Source organism: Hyperolius riggenbachi, chromosome 1 (assembly GCF_040937935.1).
Source record: "Hyperolius riggenbachi isolate aHypRig1 chromosome 1, aHypRig1.pri, whole genome shotgun sequence".
Lineage (NCBI taxonomy): Eukaryota > Metazoa > Chordata > Amphibia > Anura > Hyperoliidae > Hyperolius > Hyperolius riggenbachi.
Window position 1 is genome coordinate 290718358 of NC_090646.1, and position 18874 is coordinate 290737231.

Below are 18874 nucleotides of genomic sequence, written 5' to 3' on the forward strand. Positions count from 1 at the left end.
CAGACACGTCGCTAGCAAAGTGTCTTGTTCCCATGGAGGCCGCCTCAATGGGGTTTCATCTAGCCTGTGTGCAGAGCCTAATGCTAGGTACACATGATACAAATTTCTGACAGATTTACTGTTGGATAGATTACTTCCAACATGTCCAATCTGATTTCAGATTCATTTTCTATATAAGCGAATGGAAAATTGATCGGATATCAGATTGGACCTGTTGGAAATAATCGATCTGACAGTTAATCTGTCAGAAAATTGTATCGTCTGTACCTAGCATTGAAGGAACACCATCAATACCAAGTGTTCTAAAATGACAATGTACAAAGATTGTCTATGCAGTTGTGTAAACATCTTCCTACTTTTCATGTTAAATATCAAAGGCAAAAGCTTTAATTCAAACAAATTTATAGGGAGCCAGGTTTACAAAATTAGAAAATTTTATTACTTCACTATTCAATTAAATTCAATTAGCCACTATACGTATTTAAAAACAATTTAAAAATCATCAAATATAGCCAGCATTGTTGGATTCCCACCCGGATATTGTAGGTGCACCTATGAAATTAATTTGATTTGATACCGGTATTCAGTTCTATTGTTTATCTTCAGGCCCCTTTAATCACAGGTAATCCATCATGTTAGCTATATTATACTATATATATATAATATAGCTAACATGATGGATTACCTGTGATTAAAGGGGCCTGAAGATAAACAATAGAACTAAATACCGGTATCAAATCAAATTAATTTCATAGGTGCACCTACAATATCCGGGTGGGAATCCAACAATGCTGGCTATATTTGATGATTTTTAAATTGTTTTTAAATACGTATAGTGGCTAATTGAATTTAATTGAATAGTGAAGTAATAAAATTTTCTAATTTTGTAAACCTGGCTCCCTATAAATTTGTTAGATATTGGTTGTTATATAGGTGAGACGGTAGGATAGATATGTGGTTGATATCCTGCAATAATTTATTGTTTGTATAAAAGCTTTAATTCATCGTGTGAAGGATTTAGCTCAAATGGAACAAATCATTCGCAAAAGGGGTGTTTTCTTCAATGCACAACCAGAGTTTTTTGCATATCAGACTACAGAGTATTTTTCTCTGAAAGCCAAAAAGTATGCAAAGCTGTGGTGTCAGGTTTCACATGCAATTACAAATGTTAAAGGACTTACGAGGCCAAAATCACAAAAAAAGTAAAGTACCTGCATGATGTTTAAATGCACGGAGGACGCCATCCGCGCAGTTCCGCCGGGTCCCCTTAGTGAAATCGCCCCAGTGCCGCTCGCGACCCCACAGGCCGGGTCGGGCTCTCCTCCCTCTTCTAATATGGCCGCCGGAGTTGGCCGCGGCTGCGCAGTCCATGTGCATCTCTAGGGCCAACCCCCCGAACCACGCACTGTAGCGTGGATCGGGATCGGGGGGGTGGGGGGGGGTGGGGAGGCCCTAGAGCTGCGTAGCCGCACTCGCGGCAATGCGGACTGCGCAGCCGTGGCCAGCTCCGGCGGCCATATTAGGAGGCAGGAGAGCCCGACCCGGCCTGTGGGGTCGCGAGCGGCACAAGGGGCGATTTCACTAAGGGGACCCGGTGGAACTGCACGGAGGGTGCAGATGGCGTCCTCCGTGCATTTAAACATCATGCAGGTACTTTACTTTTTTAGTGATTTTGGCCTCGTAAGTCCTTTAACAACAAGTTCCTATGCTCTCTGCACAAAGTTCATTCAGAGACAGGACACAGGCAGCTGCAGCAAGCTTTCTCACACACAGGGTTAACAGATGTAGTGTGAGTAAATCCCACTCCCCTCTTGGATCACTCTGCCCTCAGATTTGGCATGAGTTAGGAGTGAAAGGAATTTGATACAGTAAATAAGAGATAAGCAAGTGAAATGTATACATCACTACTTACAAGCACTTTAGGAACTCTCTTAATCCCAGGTAAAAAAAAAAAAAACATGTTAATTGATAGTGTTCCTATTATATTATTATATTACAACTGTAATGAGAGAGATATGGAGACTGCCATATATATTTCCTTTTAAACAATACCAGTTGCCTGGCTATCCTGCCGATCCTCTGCATCTGTTAAGCCATAGAACCTGAACAAGCATGCAGCATATTAGGGATTTCTGACATAGTCAGATCTGACAAGATTTTGTGCATGCTTGTTTATGGTGTGATAAAGACATTACTGCAGCCAAATAAGACCAGCAGCGCTGGCAGGCAACTGGTATTGTTTAAAAGTAAATAAATATAGCAGCCTCTGTATCCCTCTCTTTACAGTTGTCCTTTAAGCAGGAACCGGTATAGAAGACTCTGATCAGCTGTAGTGCTGCAGTCCAGAAGGAGTTAAGGGATCTGAGCACCTATGCGACCAAATACATGAAATGAACATCCCAATGAGGCCCATTGAAAGGATTGATTGCGTTAGCTCTTTATGTAGAGGTTTTTGTGGTGTTTTCCAGCTCAATTTCTGGCGATTTAAATGCTCTTGTTAATGTAAATAACTCTTTGTATAGCGATCACAATGAGCATTTTTTTCTTGTGGATACTGGCAAATCACTGCAAAATCCCTTTTAATGGAGCACAAATGCTCCAAAAATGCTGCAGAACCCTCCATCACAAGTTGTGGAAATCGCAACTGCTCCTGAGGATTCCCCTCCATTAAAGGTGGCCATACACTCGTTAGATTAGCAGCAGATAGATTTCAGATCTATCTGATGCGTTTGGGAAAACATTTTTTACTAGGAACAGATTTCCAATAGATTCAGTATGAAATCTATTGAAAATCGATCTGATGGCATTTTTTTGCCATCGGATTTGCATTAGGACCAATTCAAAATGATAAGCAATCCTAACAGATCGATTTTGATTTTCCAGCATCGGCCGCAAATCAGTCAATTTGTGAACGATCGGTCAATCAATTTGTGATCGATCTCGATAGATCGGCCGTTAATCGGCTCAGTGTATGGGCCCCTTTACTTGAATTAGATTCTAGAGCTTGCCTGCAATTCCAAAGGGTGGCTGACACAGCTCCTGTGGGCCCCATGCCTGAGGGAGGTTCATAAATGGTCTAGTCGGTGATCTGACGACCTGGCTGAAGAAGACGGAGGAAACCATACAGATGGAGGGCTAGGGAGCAGCCCCCACAGGCAAATAATGCCTGTCAACCCCAACAGCCCACACCATTTACAAACCTCCATTATGGGAAGGTTTACTTTATATATTTGGTCACATAGGCGCTTTCATCTCTCAGGAGGAGTCAGTAGAGATCAGGTGATCTGTGCAAACAAGGAGAGATTGACTGCTGTCCCTTCTTCCTAACTTGATGATGGAATTGGTGAAAGAGTTTGGATTGCTGTCACTACAATTAAATCTCAATATGAAATTGACTTGCAGGACCCACTCAACCAGGTGTTGACATTTATTTAGCAAAAAATTATAAATATGCAATGGGAAAAACTTTGCGCAATTCTGATTAATGCAAATTTACTATCATATGCATTTAAAAAATGCATCAGGACTTTAAAGTGAACCTCCGGAGTAAAAATCTACTGAGCAGAACTGAAAAGGCTTGGTGTTTCTTTAACAGTTTCATAGCATCAGAACTTTGTTTTTCTTACCAAAGCATCATTTTAGCTGCATTTTTAACTAAGCTCCACCCATCAAAGAAAAAAAGCCCGGGCTTTTTTTCCCTGATGCTGTGCAAAGCATGATGGGATCCAATGTTATTCACGTTGCCTAGCAACTGGGAGAGGTGCTCAGGACACAGGACAGTTGGAACTGTGTCTCATGCTCTCTGTCACCTCCTTTCAACCAAAAATATGGCTGCCATCATGAAATCAAACATTTGCCTGTTCTTTTAAAACAGTGTGGGTAAGAGATTATTACCCATCTATTTTAATTAACATAACTAATGTAACTTAATGACAGTATGTTTGTTTAGGCTGGAGTTCCTCTTTAAGGGAACCGGGCAGAAGAGCGAACAAGCAAACGTAATGCAGAATATTTCAACTTAAAGGACAACTGAAACGAGACGGATGTGGAGGCTGCCATATTTACTTCCTTTTAGGCCTCTTTCACAGTGGGATGTTAAAGTTGCACGTTATAAGAATGTACAACGCAGACTAACGCACAGCAATACAAAGTCTGTGCGACATTCACAGTGCACACGTTGCGTTATGTGCAACGTGTAGCAATATTTAGAAAGTGCTGCATCCTGTGCATTTAGCAATAATTTGCTGCGTTGTGTGTGTTGCACATGCTCAGTATTTTTTTTTTTTTAAATGTAACGCATGCGCCGTTTTCGTTCCATCAGTATGCAATGAAAACGGCGCACCAAGAGACAACGCAGTGCAAAATAACGTCCAATTTCATAACCTACATGTGCTGCGTTAGGGGCACTTTGTGCGACTTTAACGTTGCATCAAACGCAACGTCCCACTGTGAAAGAGGCCTTAAGCAATACCAGTTGTCTAGCTATCCTACTGATCCTCTGCCTCTAATACTTTTAGCCATAGACCCTGAACAAGCATGTAACAGATCCAGTGTTTGACATTATTGTCAGATCTGATGAGATTAGCTGCATGCTTGTTTCTGGTGTGATTGAGACACTACTGAAGCCAAATATACCAGCAGGGCTGCTGGGCACCTGGTAATGTTTAAAAAGAAATAAATATGGCATCCCCCTTGTCACAGTTGTCCTTTAAAGTGTACTTGAGACAAGTATACTAAAAGATTTTATATTTACCCGGTGCTTCCTACAGCCGCATGAGCACCAATGCGTCCCTCGCCATCCTGCCAAGTGGCTTTTATTCGCCTGGTATCGATTCCATTAATCTGGCTCAGTCGCGCAAAGTAGCTCTTCGGCGCATGAGCAGAAGAGCCGAGCAGCGCAGCCGATCCAGTTACCAGGACCAATACCAGGTGAACGGAAGCACTTGGGAGGACGCTGAGGGACGCATTGGTGTTCGTGGGGCTGGAGGAAGCTCCGGGTAAATATAAAATCTTTTAATTTGCCCATCTCAGGTTTCCTTTAAGAACCAAGCACATGGACAAACCAAAGTGCAAACCTAAAGCTCAATAAAAAAAACCAGAAGCAGTGAGATCATTACTACAGACTGTGACAGAATGACACTGGTTGAGTATCAATGCAGCACATTCCAGCACTCAGCAATCAGACTCCAGTAGAAGCACATATATGGGGATGTGCCTTTATTTTTGAGAAGAGTAGAGCATAAAGCAGATTGTAGGCCTCTATGCAATGTCTGTTTATAAACACAATATGAAACCAAAATAGAGACCTGCATACACTGCACTTCACTGACATTCATAACGAATGCAATAAATTGTGTAAACAAGGTCTTAAATTGTAAAAAGAAAAAAAATACCTGGTGATGGTAATTAGTAATGGACCAGTCTAATAATGCCTTTTGACAGATCTGTATCTTTTTAATTAACACATAAAACCATTACAGTGGGATAAAAATAACACCATCCCTCTCTACCCCCCAAAAGTATGATCTCAGATGTACCCTCCGTGTATGTATCATTTTGCACATATTTCTGGTGGCTGAGGCAATCATTTTCTATTCATATAACAGTAAACGTGATTAAATTAATGCTTTAAGTGTTTAAAATACATGTAAAAATGAAATGCTCAGCAGGAATAAAAATGGATCCCAAAAATAGTTGAATGTAATAAAGCAAATAAATAAAAACTAACCCACATTCTGTAGGTATAGATGCTGTATACCGAATGAATGAGGTAACTTCAATAGAAAACACACAGAATCGTGTACACTAACGAGCTTAGCAGACAGCATTAAAGAGAATACATTTTATTCCGTAACATGGGAGCAGTGTCGCCACCAAATGAATATGACACATTCATTATGACACTTGAAGAGGAAGACTGTCAGAAATGTGTGGAAGATATATTTCTGCTTACAGCAAAATAAATCACATAAGGTTAAAACGAAAAGACAGTATTTGGCATGTCGTTTGTGAATCCCTGTGCTGTGTTTCTCTCAAGCAGCCAAGTGTGCAAAGATCCATACTAATGAACTTGACCAGCTGTGTAGCATACAAGTGAACAGCACCAAAACAAGAACACCGCAATGCTATTGTAAGCCGGTTTTAGCTTATTACCTCACAACTCCCCACCACCATCATCATCATCATCATCACTCCCCTGAAAAGCTTGAAGATTTAAAGAGCACTCACCTGGCTGCTTCCAGGAGTTCGTCCTTCTTGTATTCTCCTAAATGATTGCAAAATATCATACTGTTAGCATTGAGTAGGAAGCAGATGGAGAAATGTACTAGCTATTTAAGAATTAAATAAAACAGCAGCTAGAGGAAAACGAAGGAGAGAAAAAAAGGAGGAGAGAAAAGGGGGGAGAGCAACAAGCCCACACCCAGGATGGGTGATGGAGCAGTGACGTTAGCCAGATTGTGAAGGCAGCATCATCAGTGCCTTGGAGACGGTGAGCAAATTGACGCAGCTCCTTGTCCAATCCTCCCATGAAATGGCTTTCTTTAGACAGCCAATGAATGTTAAATAGTGTGTCCAGTTACACATTCTGCTCCGATAACTGAATGCCAGCCATAGACAATGACCCTTTGCTTCACTCATCACCCCTGCCCTGCAATCTTGTGTGAAGCAACACACTGCTCCTGCTAAAGGTAAAACCTTCCTAGACAAAAGGGAAGTCACAGAACATATCTCAAAATGGTACAAATTATAGTCACATCTATGCCCCACCCCTAACCTGTGCAAAACAAGCATCACCCGGGGACGTCACAAACAACATGTTTAATGGTAGAATTCCTTTGTGCATTGCCATTTATATTTAGTTTAAAAAAGCTACACGAATACAAGACAATAAGTGCACATAACAAGGACACCAAACAGCAGACACAGATCCTTGCAAAGGACCAGCAAGGCAAACAATTGTAGGTGTTCAGCAATAAACCAGTGACTTAAGTCAGATACAAATTCATGGTAAGCAGACTGCCCATAACATCAAACGGATAGGGCAATGGCAAAGAATGTCTAAAATTAACCCAACAAATAAGGGGTTAAAATATTTCAATATCAATTTCAATAGTTCTTACCATATTGTACTAATATGCACTATATAAATTAATAATTTGGTATTTATAGAGCATTGACATCTTCCCCAGTAAATATAGTGTTTTAGCCCAAACTAAAGATTAATATTATGCATTCAATTCTATAGCAGTGCCACTTTCTACAGCGCTTCAGAGAATGTTGAACAACTAACATCACTCATTGTCCATCAGGGCTCACAATCTAATGTCTCTACTGCAGTTTAGAAATCCAAAGATTGTGGATGGGCGCACCATCAGATCAAGTCCGGGTGCCTGACGCTGTGGCATAGGCAGGCCACTACAAGTTTTAGCAACAAATGTTTTAGCACTCCGTATTTCAATAAGCACGCTCTTTATTGAGCCATCTGGTTCCACAAAGTAAAGCCGACACTTGTTTTGGGGGCCTCGCAGGGTCCCCTTTTAACCACATGCCTTGATAAAGGGGGACTCAGCAAAGCCCCCGAAACAATTGTCGGCTTTACTTTGTGGAACCGGATGGCTCAATAAAGAGCGTGCGTATTGAAATACGGAGTGCTGATACATTTGCTTGCTGCCTACTGCAGTTAGGAACTTATTTGGGGGGAAGCCAGTTCACTACCTGTATGTTTATGGATTATCTTAGAAAACTACAGTGAGATCATACAAGCTGAACTCTGAACATACAACTCTTTCACTCTGAAAACTGCCAAATGCAATCGCTAAGCAATTTAACAGTGATTTTGTTTTTCAGTGTTTGTATAGTTTGTTTTGTGTTGCAGGTTGTTGGAAATGATCTCATCACCCATTATAGAGAGGGTGCATTTTAAAATCAAGTTAATCAGACAAATGGATTATCCCAATGCCCCAAAATAACACTATGACCTTTTCCCAGAAGGTATGGGACATTTGCGGTGGAGCAGTGGTTAGCGCTTTTGCCTTGCAACGCTGGGTCCCCGGTTCGAATCCCAGCCAGCCAGGTCAACATCTGCAAGGAGTTTGTATGTTCTCCCTGTGTCTGCGTGGGTTTCCTCCGGGTACTCTGGTTTCCTCCCACATCCCCAACACATACAGATAAGTTAATTGGCTTCCCCCTAAAATTGGCCCTAGACTAAGATACATACACTACACAATACATACATAGACATAGGACTACGGTAGGGCTTAGACTGTGAGCCCCTCAGAGGGGCAGTTAAGTAACAAGACAATATACTCTGTACAGCGCTGCGGAAGATGTCGGCGCTATATAAATACTAAATAATAATAATAATAATAATAATAATAATGGCTAAACTGGATTCTTCCTAGATAACTGAAGAATGGTGTTTGAGGGGGCTATGGAGCTGAGAATGGTTTATATTTCGTTATTACTGAGGGCACTTTTTCTCCCTGGTCGCTGCTCAATAGCTGTGAACACTCTAGGAATGTGTGAATGGTTTTGGTTTTCTTTTAATTTACCTGTTACTGTTTTCTGTTTGACCTGGTTAATTATGACAAATCAACTTTGAGCACTTATTTGCAGTTTCAGGTCTGTGGCTAGGGACACACTAGGCAGAAACGCTAGGGTTTGCCGCTAATGCAAGTCTATGGGCCACATGTAACCACTAACTACTAGCAGTTACTAACTACTAATGCTTGATACAGTGCAAAGTGGGGCCATCGATCCTCTGCTGTTTCTTCTCCAGTCACTTGATGAACAAAATGTGTCACTATACCTTTTGACAGTGTGAGGTAAACTATTCAACCGCAACAGAACTATAGATTTGCCCACTATTTTTTACTTCCATAAGTCACTTATACTGTACTAGCCTGTCTAAATCTTAAAGGTTATCCCTCATACAGACTACTGTAATCTGAACCAATCATTTATAATCAATTCTGAAGACAAGATGAGGTTGAGGACAGAGTTTGCAGTTATCCCCTATTCTGCCCAGCATACAGCTGGTTTTTTTTCCCTCGCTCTTTACTATTGCATTCACCTAGACCAAGAGGACTCGCGCTCTTCTTCATGGCCCAGAACATGCCTCTTGACTTGGGTAAGCATGCATGTGTATACAGTATAAGGGTCACTGACCAGACATCCTTTGCATAATCCAATTTCTATATGTTGCTTGATTCCAAAACTCTACAGAGAACGATTATCTTGTAACCACGAAGAATGGTTTCATTAGAAAAACTAATCTACTTTGAAAAATTCGGCATATTCCAGCCTCAACTATTGGACAGAATAGGCAATGATTTACTCCAAGGTGGATATTTCAGGCAGGGAACACACTTGTCTTTCAGTTTTCTGCTCACGTTTTTCTGTGTACTTTTCTGCACACAAAGTGCGTTTCTATGCAAAACAATGCGCGTGTTTTTTCACAGCAGCTAATGTGACCAATAGAGAAAACTGACAAAATGTGCACAATCATGATGCAAAATGTCAATGAGTTCTCAGTTTTTCCGTGCAGAAAACGTATACAAACAGTTAACAGTTAAGTGTGTTCCCTGCCTCAAGGTTTTCTTGAGCTTATTTTCAGGATGTCTTTTTTTTTTTTTTTTTTTATGAACAACAGTCTACATTTATTCATGAATCAAAACCCTTATTTAAATAAAGTCATATCAGGACATCCTGGATCATCTTAAATCTCCAAACCCTGAATTCCACAATTTCTTGTGACTATTTCCATGTACAACAATCTACCATTTAAAGAGGCCGGCATTTGCCAATTCTTACTGTTTTGGGTCTCTTAGGGCTCATTCACACTATAAGCGCTTTTCAGAGCACTTTTTGCCCTCCAGAGCTTTCAAAGAGCTTTTTAAAAACGCTCCCACTGACTCCTTAAAATCGCGGTAAAATCGCTCCCATTGACTTTCATTAAAATTGAATGAATCTTTAATGAAAGTTAATGGGGGCGTTTTTAAAAAAGCTCTTTAAAAGCTCTGGAGGGCAAAAAGCACCCAGAAAAGCACTTCGTGTGTCTGAGCCCTCCAGCTGTGGTGGAACTACAAGTCCCATGAGGCATTGCAATTCTCTGACAGCTCTAAGTATACCTCGGGGAGGCAGAGGCATGATGGGATTTGTAGTTTTGTCATAGCTGGAGTGCCAAGGTTAGCCATCACTGCCTTAGAGTCTTTTGAGTGCAAATATTTTGGTGGTGTCTGCTTTCCATGGTAAAGGGCCTTGTCAGACTTGCTGCATTCTATTGCCAATTGATTTTACATGTACACTGTAGCTGCCTTAACACTATTTAAATGGTCTTTTTATGAACTATAACTAGGTCTTATTTTTTTGAGTAGTGTATGCATTTTGAGCATCCCCAAAAATCCTGAAAAATCATGCCAGGGCTTATTTTCCAGGTAGGTCTTATTTTCGGGGAAACCGGTTAGTAAAGCAATTGCTAACATTAACTACAAATAGTAATACTATGGTATACGGTATTACACAATTATTATGATTACAATTAACCTCATAAAAATGAAAAAAAAGGTCAATGTTAAAACAAAGTGAACTCGAGCCGAAGCTTGGGTTCAAAATCCGATACTTATCCTGAAGAGAGGGTAACCACAGGATCCTATTGAGGCTTCCCTTGCTTGTCTGAAATCCCCCGTTGCAGAGCACGGCTCCCCTTCACATCGGGGGTCCTCTTCCTAATAAAAAATCATGGCCCCGCATAAGCCGTGCATGCGCAGTAGCACAGAGCCCACAGCTCTGGCTTACTATGCGTGCATGGGTGGGATCGGCCGGCTATTGCATGGCTAGGAAGAGGAGCTGCGTGGCCCCGATGAGATTAGTGGCAATGCCCTGTTGCTAATGTTTCGGGTGGGCCCGCTTAGTGATGGGACAATGGAGTAGCAAGGGAAGCCTCAATAGGATCCTGAGGCTTCCCTCTCTTAAGGTATCTGATTACGTACACTTTAAACTTAAAGAGTGTATATAAATGTGTAATAATAATATATATATATATATATATATATATATATATATATATATATATATATTTATTATAAATGCGAAAGTTAAGATGTTATTAGTCACTCAATGGTTGAATGCACTTGAATTAAATTTAGCACACATAGTACGGTTCTCAAACTTTGCACAGTTGGTCATCGGGATTAATATTTAGAAAAGTGGGTGGAGCCTAAAAAAGCCAATCAAAATTCACCTATAGGGGGTGGAGCCACAGCCAATCAAATTTGTTTCATTTCAATGCAAATTATTCATGCCAAAGACCTGAAAGCTCACAAACTACACTCACCTACAGGAATATTAGGAACACCTGTTCAATTTCTCATTAATGCAGTTATCTAATCAACCAATCATATGGCAGTTTCTTCAATGCATTTAGGTGTGTGGTCCTGGTCAAGACAATCCCCTGAACTCCAAACTGAATGTAAGAATGGGAAAGAAAGGTGATTTAAGCAATTTTGAGCGTGGCATGGTTGTTGGTGTCAGAGGGGCCGGTCTGAGTATTTCACAATCTGCTCAGTTACTGGGATTTTCACACACAACCATTTCTAGGGTTTACAAAGAATGGTGTGAAAAGGCAAAAACATCCAGTATGCGGCAGTCCTGTGGGCGAAAATGCCTTGTTGATGCTAGAGGTCAGAGGAGAATGAGTCGACCGATTGAAGCTGATAGAAGAGCAATGTTGACTGAAATAAGCACTCGTTACTACCAAGGTATGCAGCAAAGCATTTGTGAAGCCACAACACGCACACCCTTGAGGCGGATGGGCTACAACGGCAGAAGACCCCACCGGGTACCACTCATCTCCACTACAAATAGGAAAGAGAGTCTACAATTTGCACAAGCTCACCAAAATTGGACAGTTGAATGGAAAAATGTTGCCTGGTCTGATGAGTGTCGATAGTCAGCATTTGGCATAAACACAATGAGAACATGGATCCATCATGCCTTGTTACCACGGTGTAGGCTGGTGGTGGTGGTGTAATGGTGTGGGGATGTTTTCTTTGCACACTTTAGGCCCCTTAGTGCCAATTGGGCATCGTTAAATGCCACGGGCTACCTGAGCATCGTTTCTGACCATGTCCATCCCTTCATGACCACCATGTACCCATCCTCTGATGGCTAATTCCAGCAGGATAATGCACCATGTCACAAAGCTCGAATCATTTCAAACTGGTTTCTTGAACATGACAATGAATTCACTGTACTAAAATGGTCCCCACAGTCACCAGATCTCAACCAAATAGAGCATCTTTGGGATGTGATGGAACGGGAGCCTTGTGCCCTGGATGTGCCTCCCACAAATCTCCATCAACTGCAAGATGCAATCCTATCAATATGGGCCAACATTTCTAAAGAATGGTTTCAGCACCTTGTTGAATCAATGCCACATAGAATTAAGGCAGTTCTGAAGGCAAAAGGGGGCCAAACACCGTATTAGTATGGTGTTCCTAATAATCCTTTAGGTGTGTGTGTGTGTAGGTGTGTGTAGGTGTGTGTGTAGGTGTGTAGGTGTGTGTGTAGGTAGGTGTGTAGGTAGGTGTGTAGGTGTGTGTGTAGGTGTGTGTGTAGGTGTGTGTGTAGGGGTGTGTGTGTAGGTGTGTGTGTAGGTGTGTGTGTAGGTGTGTGTGTAGGTGTGTGTGTAGGTGTGTGTGTAGGTGTGTGTAGGTGTGTGTGTAGGTGTGTGTAGGTGTGTGTAGGTGTGTGTAGGTGTGTGTAGGTGTGTGTGTGTGTAGGTAGGTGTGTGTGTGTGTGTGTAGGTGTGTGTGTGTGTAGGTGTGTGTGTAGGTGTGTGTGTGTGTGTAGGTAGGTGTGTGTGTAGGTAGGTGTGTGTGTAGGTAGGTGTGTAGGTGTGTGTGTAGGTGTAGGTGTAGGTGTGTGTGTGTGTGTGTGTGGTTAGCTCTCTCGCCTTGAAGCGCTGGGTCCCTGGTTCGAATCCCAGCCAGGGCACTATCTGCAAAGAGTTTGTATGTTCTCTCCGTGTCTGCGTGGGTTTCCTCCGGACACTTCGGTTTCCTCCCACATTCCAAAAACATACAGATAAGTTAATTGGCTCCCGCTAAAAATTGGCCCTAGACTACAGTACTTACACTACATAATATAGATATATGGCAATGGTAGGGATTAGATTGTGAGCTCCTTTGAGGGACAGTTCGTGACAAGATATATATATACACTGTACAGCGCTGCGTAATATGTTGGCGCTATATAAATACTAAATAATAATAATAATATATTGTACGCACGTACGTTACAGCCAAGACCTGAAATCTGGCCACTTCGGAATCTGGCCGGCCAACACCCAACTGGTCAGCTACTGGTGCACCCAGTATAGGTAGCCAGCTATAGGGCTAGGGCAGCACAGTGGCGTAGTGGTTAGCTCTCTCGCTTTGCAGCGCTGGATGTGTGTGGGTTTCCTCTGGGCCCTCCAGTTCCCTCCCACATCCCAAAAACATACAGATAAGTTAATTGGCTTCCCCTAAATTGTCCCTAGACTATGATACATACATAGACGAATGACTATAGCAGGGGTTAGATTGTGGGCCACTCTGATGGACAGTTAAATGACAAGACAATATACTCTCTACAGCTCTGTGGAAGAAGTCGACACTATATAAATACTAAATAATAATAGAATAGCCAGTTAGGTGCCTCCAGTACAAGTAGCCAGTATAGTTGCCCGCCCCAAGTATAGTCTAGGCAAGTAGGTGCCTCCAGCAGGGCTGGATTTACCACTCAGGAGGCACAGGGGTTCTGGTGCCCTAAGCCCTGCCCCAATACAGGCCACACCCCCAATGCACGCACATTTTCTTGCGTTTTTTTCTGCTGGCGGGGACGGTTAAGGTTAGGCATGGAGGAGGAAGAGTGAAGGTTAGGCGTGGGGTGGTTTTACGGTTTTGCAACGGTGGGGATAGTTAAGGTTGGGCATGGGTTAACCACTTGCCGACCGCCTTAAGCCGATGGGCGGCGGCAAGGGCTGGGCCCAAACGACCGCAATACGCTCATTGACGGTGGCAGGCGTGGTTATGCGGCGATCGCGTCATTCGTGACGCGATCAGCCGCCGGCGACAGGCTCCGCCCCCTCGCGTTGTAACCCGCCGGCCGTCCGGAAGCGCCGGCAGGTAACTAGCACCCGGATCGAATGATAGAATGAGAATATGTATAATAGGCTTTGTAATGTATACAAAGCCTATTATACAGGCTGCCCTCCTGCCCTGGTGGTCCCAGTGTCCGAGGGACCACCAGGGCAGGCTGCAGCCATCCTAGTCTGCACCCAAGCACACCGATTTCCCCCCCCCTGATCGCCCACAGCACCCCTCAGACCCCCCCCCCCCCCCCCGACCACTGTTTTCACCCAATCACCCCTCTAATCACCCATCAATCACTCCCTGTCACTATCTGTCAATGCTATTTTTTTTTAACTCTAAACTGCCCCCTGCTCCCTCCTGATCACCCCCCCCCCCCCCCCGTGTACTGTATGCCTCTATCCCCCCTGTAATAACCCACTGATCACCTGTCAATCACCCATCAATTACCCCCTGTCACTGCCACCCATCAATCAGCCCCTAACCTGCCCCATGCGGGCAATCTGATCACCCACCCACACCATAAGATCGCCCGGAGATCCGACATCAGATCACCTCCCAAGTGCATGGTTTACATCTATTCTCTCCTCTAACCACACACTAATTACCCACCAATCACTCATCAATCACACCCTATCACCACCTGTCCCTGTTACCCATTAAATTAGACCCTAATCTGCCCCTTGCGGGCACCCAATCACCCACCCACACGCTCAGATTGCCCTCAGACCCCCCCTTATCAATTTGCCAGTGCATTATTTACATCTGTATTTCCCTGTAATAACCCACTGATCACCTGTCAATCACCCCCTGTCACTGCCACCCATCAATCAGCCCCTAACCTGCCCCTTGCGGGCAATCTGATCACCACCCACACCATAAGATCGCCCGCAGACCCAACGTCAGATCACCTCCCAAGTGCATGGTTTACATCTATTCTCTCCTCTAAACACCCACTAATTACCCACTAATTACCCATCAATCACACCCTATCACCACCTGTCACTGTTACCCATCAGATTAGACCCTAATCTGCCCCTTGCGGGCACTAAATCACCCACCCACACGCTCAGATTGCCCTCAGACCCCCCCCCCCCCTATCAATTCGCCAGTGCATTATTTACATCTGTTCTTCCCTGTAATAACCCACTGATCACCCTGTCAATCACCTATCAATCACCCCCTGTCACTGCCACCCATCAATCAGCCCCTGTCACTGCCACCCATCAATCAGCCCCTAACCTATCTGATCACCCAGCCACACCATCAGATCGCCTGCAGACCCGCCGTCAGATCACCTCCCAAGTGCACTGTTTACATCTGTTCTCTCCTCTAAACACCCACTAATTACCCATCAATCACCCCATCACCACCTGTCACTGCTACCCAGATCAGATTAGACCCCTATCTGCCCCTAGGGCACCCAATCACCCACCCACACTCTCAGAACGACCTCAGACCCTACCCCCCTGTGTACATCTATTCTCCCCTGTAATCACCCGTCAATCACCACCTGTCACTGCCACTTATCAGATCAGACCCTAACCTGCCTCTTACGGGCATCTGATCACCCTCCCACACCATCAGATTGCCCCAGATCTACCCTCAGATCACCTCCAAAGTGCATTGTTTACATCTGTTCTGCCATCTAATCACCCACTGATCACCCATCAATCAGCCCCTGTCACTGCTACCCATCAGATTAGACCCCTATCTGCCCCTAGGGCACCCAATCACCCGCCCACACCCTCAGAACCCCCTCAGACCCCAGCCCTGATCACCTCGCCAGTGCATTGCTTGCATCTATTTCCCCCCTCTAAGCACTCTTGAGACACCCATCAATCACCTCCTGTCACCCCCTAGCACACCTACCCATCAGATCAGGCCCTAATTTGCCCCGTGTGGGCTCCTGATCACTCGGCCAAACCCTCAGATCCCCCTCAGACCCCCTTCCGATCACCTCCCCAGTGCATTGATTGCATCTATTTTCCTCTCTAACCACCCCCTGAGACACCCATCAATCACCTCCTGTCACCCCCCTAGCACTCCTATCCATCAGATCAGGCCCAATACAACCTGTCATCTAAGAGGCCACCCTGCTTATGACCGGTTCCACAAAATTCGCCCCCTCATAGACCACCTGTCATCAAAATTTGCAGATGCTTATACCCCTGAACAGTCATTTTGAGACATTTGGTTTCCAGACTACTCACAGTTTTGGGCCTGTAAAAATGCCAGGGAATTATAGGAACTCTACAAGTGACCCCATTTTAGAAAAAAGACACCCCAAGGTATTCTGTTAGGTGTATGACGAGTTCATAGAAGATTTTATATTTTGTCAAAAGTTAGCGGAAATTGATTTTTATTGTTTTTTTCACCAAGTGTCATTTTTCACTAACTTGTGACAAAAAATAAATTCTATGAACTCACCATACACCTAACGGAATACCTTGGGGTGTCTTCTTTCTAAAATGGGGTCACTTGTGGGGTTCCTATACTGCCCTGGCATTTAAGGGGCCCTAAACCGTGAGGAGTAGTCTAGAAAACAAATGCCTCAAAATGACCTGTAAATAGGACGTTGGGCCCCTTAGCGCACCTAGGCTGCAAAAAAGTGTCACACATGTGGTATTGCCGTACTCATGAGAAGTAGTATAATGTGTTTTGGGGTGTATTTTTACACATTACAAGTTAGCGGAAAATGACACTTTTAAAATCAATTTCCGCTAACTTGTAACAAAAAAAAAAAATTCTTCTATGAACTCACAATACTCCTAACGGAATACCTTGGGGTGTCTTCTTTCTAAAATATTGTCATTTGTGGGGTTCCTATACTGTCCTGGCATTTTAGGGGCCCTAAACCGTGAGGAGTAGTCTTGAAACCAAATGTCGCAAAATGACCTGTGAAATCCTAAAGGTACTCATTGGACTTTGGACCCCTTAGCGCAGTTAGGGTGCAAAAAAGTACCACACATGTGGTATTGCGGTATTCAGGATAAGTAGTATAATGTGTTTTGGGGTGTATTTTTACACATACCCATGCTGAGTGGGAGAAATATCTCTGTAAATGGACAATTGTGTGTAAAAAAATAAAAAATGTCATTTACAGAGATATTTCTCCCACCCAGCATGGGTATGTGTAAAAATACACCCCAAAACACATTATACTACTTCTCCTGAGTAGGGCAATACCAAATGTGTGGCACTTTTTTGCAGCCTAACTGCGCTAAGGGGCCCAAAGTCCAATGAGCACCTTTAGGCTTTACAAGGGTGCTTACAATTAGGCACCCCTCAAAATGCCAGGACAGTGAACACACCCCACAAATGACCCCATTTTGGAAAGTAGACACTTTAAGGTATTCAGAGAGGAGCATAGTGAGTCTGTGGCAGATTTCATTTTTTTTGTCGCAAGTTAGAAGAAATGGAAACTTTTTTTTTTTTTTTTTTCACAAAGTGTCATTTTCCGCTAACTTGTGACAAAAAATAAAATCTTCTATTAACTCACCATGCCTCTCAGTGAATACTTTGGGATGTCTTCTTTCCAAAATGGGGTCATTTGGGGGGTATTTATACTATCCTGGAATTTTAGCACCTTATGAAACATGACAGGTGGTCAGAAAAGTCAGAGATGCTTCAAAATGGGAAAATTCACTTTTGGCACCATAGTTTGTAAATGCTATAACTTTTACCCAATCCAATAAATATACACTGAATGGGTTTTTTTTTTTTTTATCAAAGACATGTAGCAGAATAACTTTTGCGCTCAAATGTATAGGAAATTTTACTTTATTTGAAAAATGTCAGCACAGAAAGTTAAAAAAGTCATTTTTTTGACAAAATTCATGTCTTTTTTGATGAATATAATAAAAACTAAAACTCGCAGCAGCACCAAAAGAAAGCTGTATTAGTGACAAGAAAAGGAGGTAAAATTCATTTATGTGGTAGGTTGTATGACCGAGCAATAAACCGTGAAAGTTGCAGTGGTCTGAATGGAGAAAAAGGCTCTGGTCCTTAAGGGGAGAAAAGACTGTGGTCAAGAAGGGTTCAAGTTAGCCGTCAGGAGGGTTTATGTGGCAGCGGGGATGGTTTAGGTTAGGCGTGGGGTGGGGGTTGGTTAAGGTTAGCCATCAGGAGTGGGAGGCTTCAGTGTAAGAATAGGCTTAGGTCACAGGAACTACAAGGACAACGTGTTTTTTTTCCAGAAAGACCACGACCTCTGAAAAGAAGCGGTTCGTTTTTCCCCATTCATTGATCTCCGGGCTACCGTGGGCGGGAGCACGCAAACGTGCGCAGCAGCAGACCAGCAGCCTTTGGGATATGAAAGTCACGTCCAAAAGGCGAAAATGGTTAATAACAGCGCCCCGTGATGACATTCAGCTAAGTCATCACAGGGGGGGGATGTTACCAACACGACGCCACCTAGGAGGAAGAAGATGGACACCGCGTGTGGCTGAAGAAAGGAGAGTTATTACTGCCCTCTCTTCCCTGCTGCTGCATCCGCTCTCTCTCCCCACCGCTGTATCTGCTCTGCCCCCACCACTGCCTCGCCCCCTAAAACAAGTAAAATGGGATTGTGCATGGTATGATTACCATGACAAACCGTGATATACCATGGCAACCCTAGCTACAAAGCCACCTAAAATTGCTACAGTACCATTTCAAGCTGCCAGCAAAATAATTTTAGACAACTACAATACATAAAACAGAAAAAAAGGGACATTGTAAATGTATGGAAGTAGGCACAT

The 18874-nt window shown here is 43.3% G+C and overlaps 1 protein-coding gene across 2 annotated transcripts in view; it reads right to left on the reverse strand.

Annotated features, from left to right (window-relative positions):
• The window catches only part of TNKS (tankyrase), a 269901-nt gene that overhangs the window by 115764 nt on the left and 135263 nt on the right, over positions 1–18874 (reverse strand). For both annotated transcript variants that reach the window (XM_068233708.1, XM_068233707.1), the window contains exon 4: positions 6229–6265. In XM_068233708.1, the coding sequence (XP_068089809.1) occupies positions 6229–6265 (37 nt within the window). The remainder of the gene's footprint in view (positions 1–6228; positions 6266–18874) is intronic.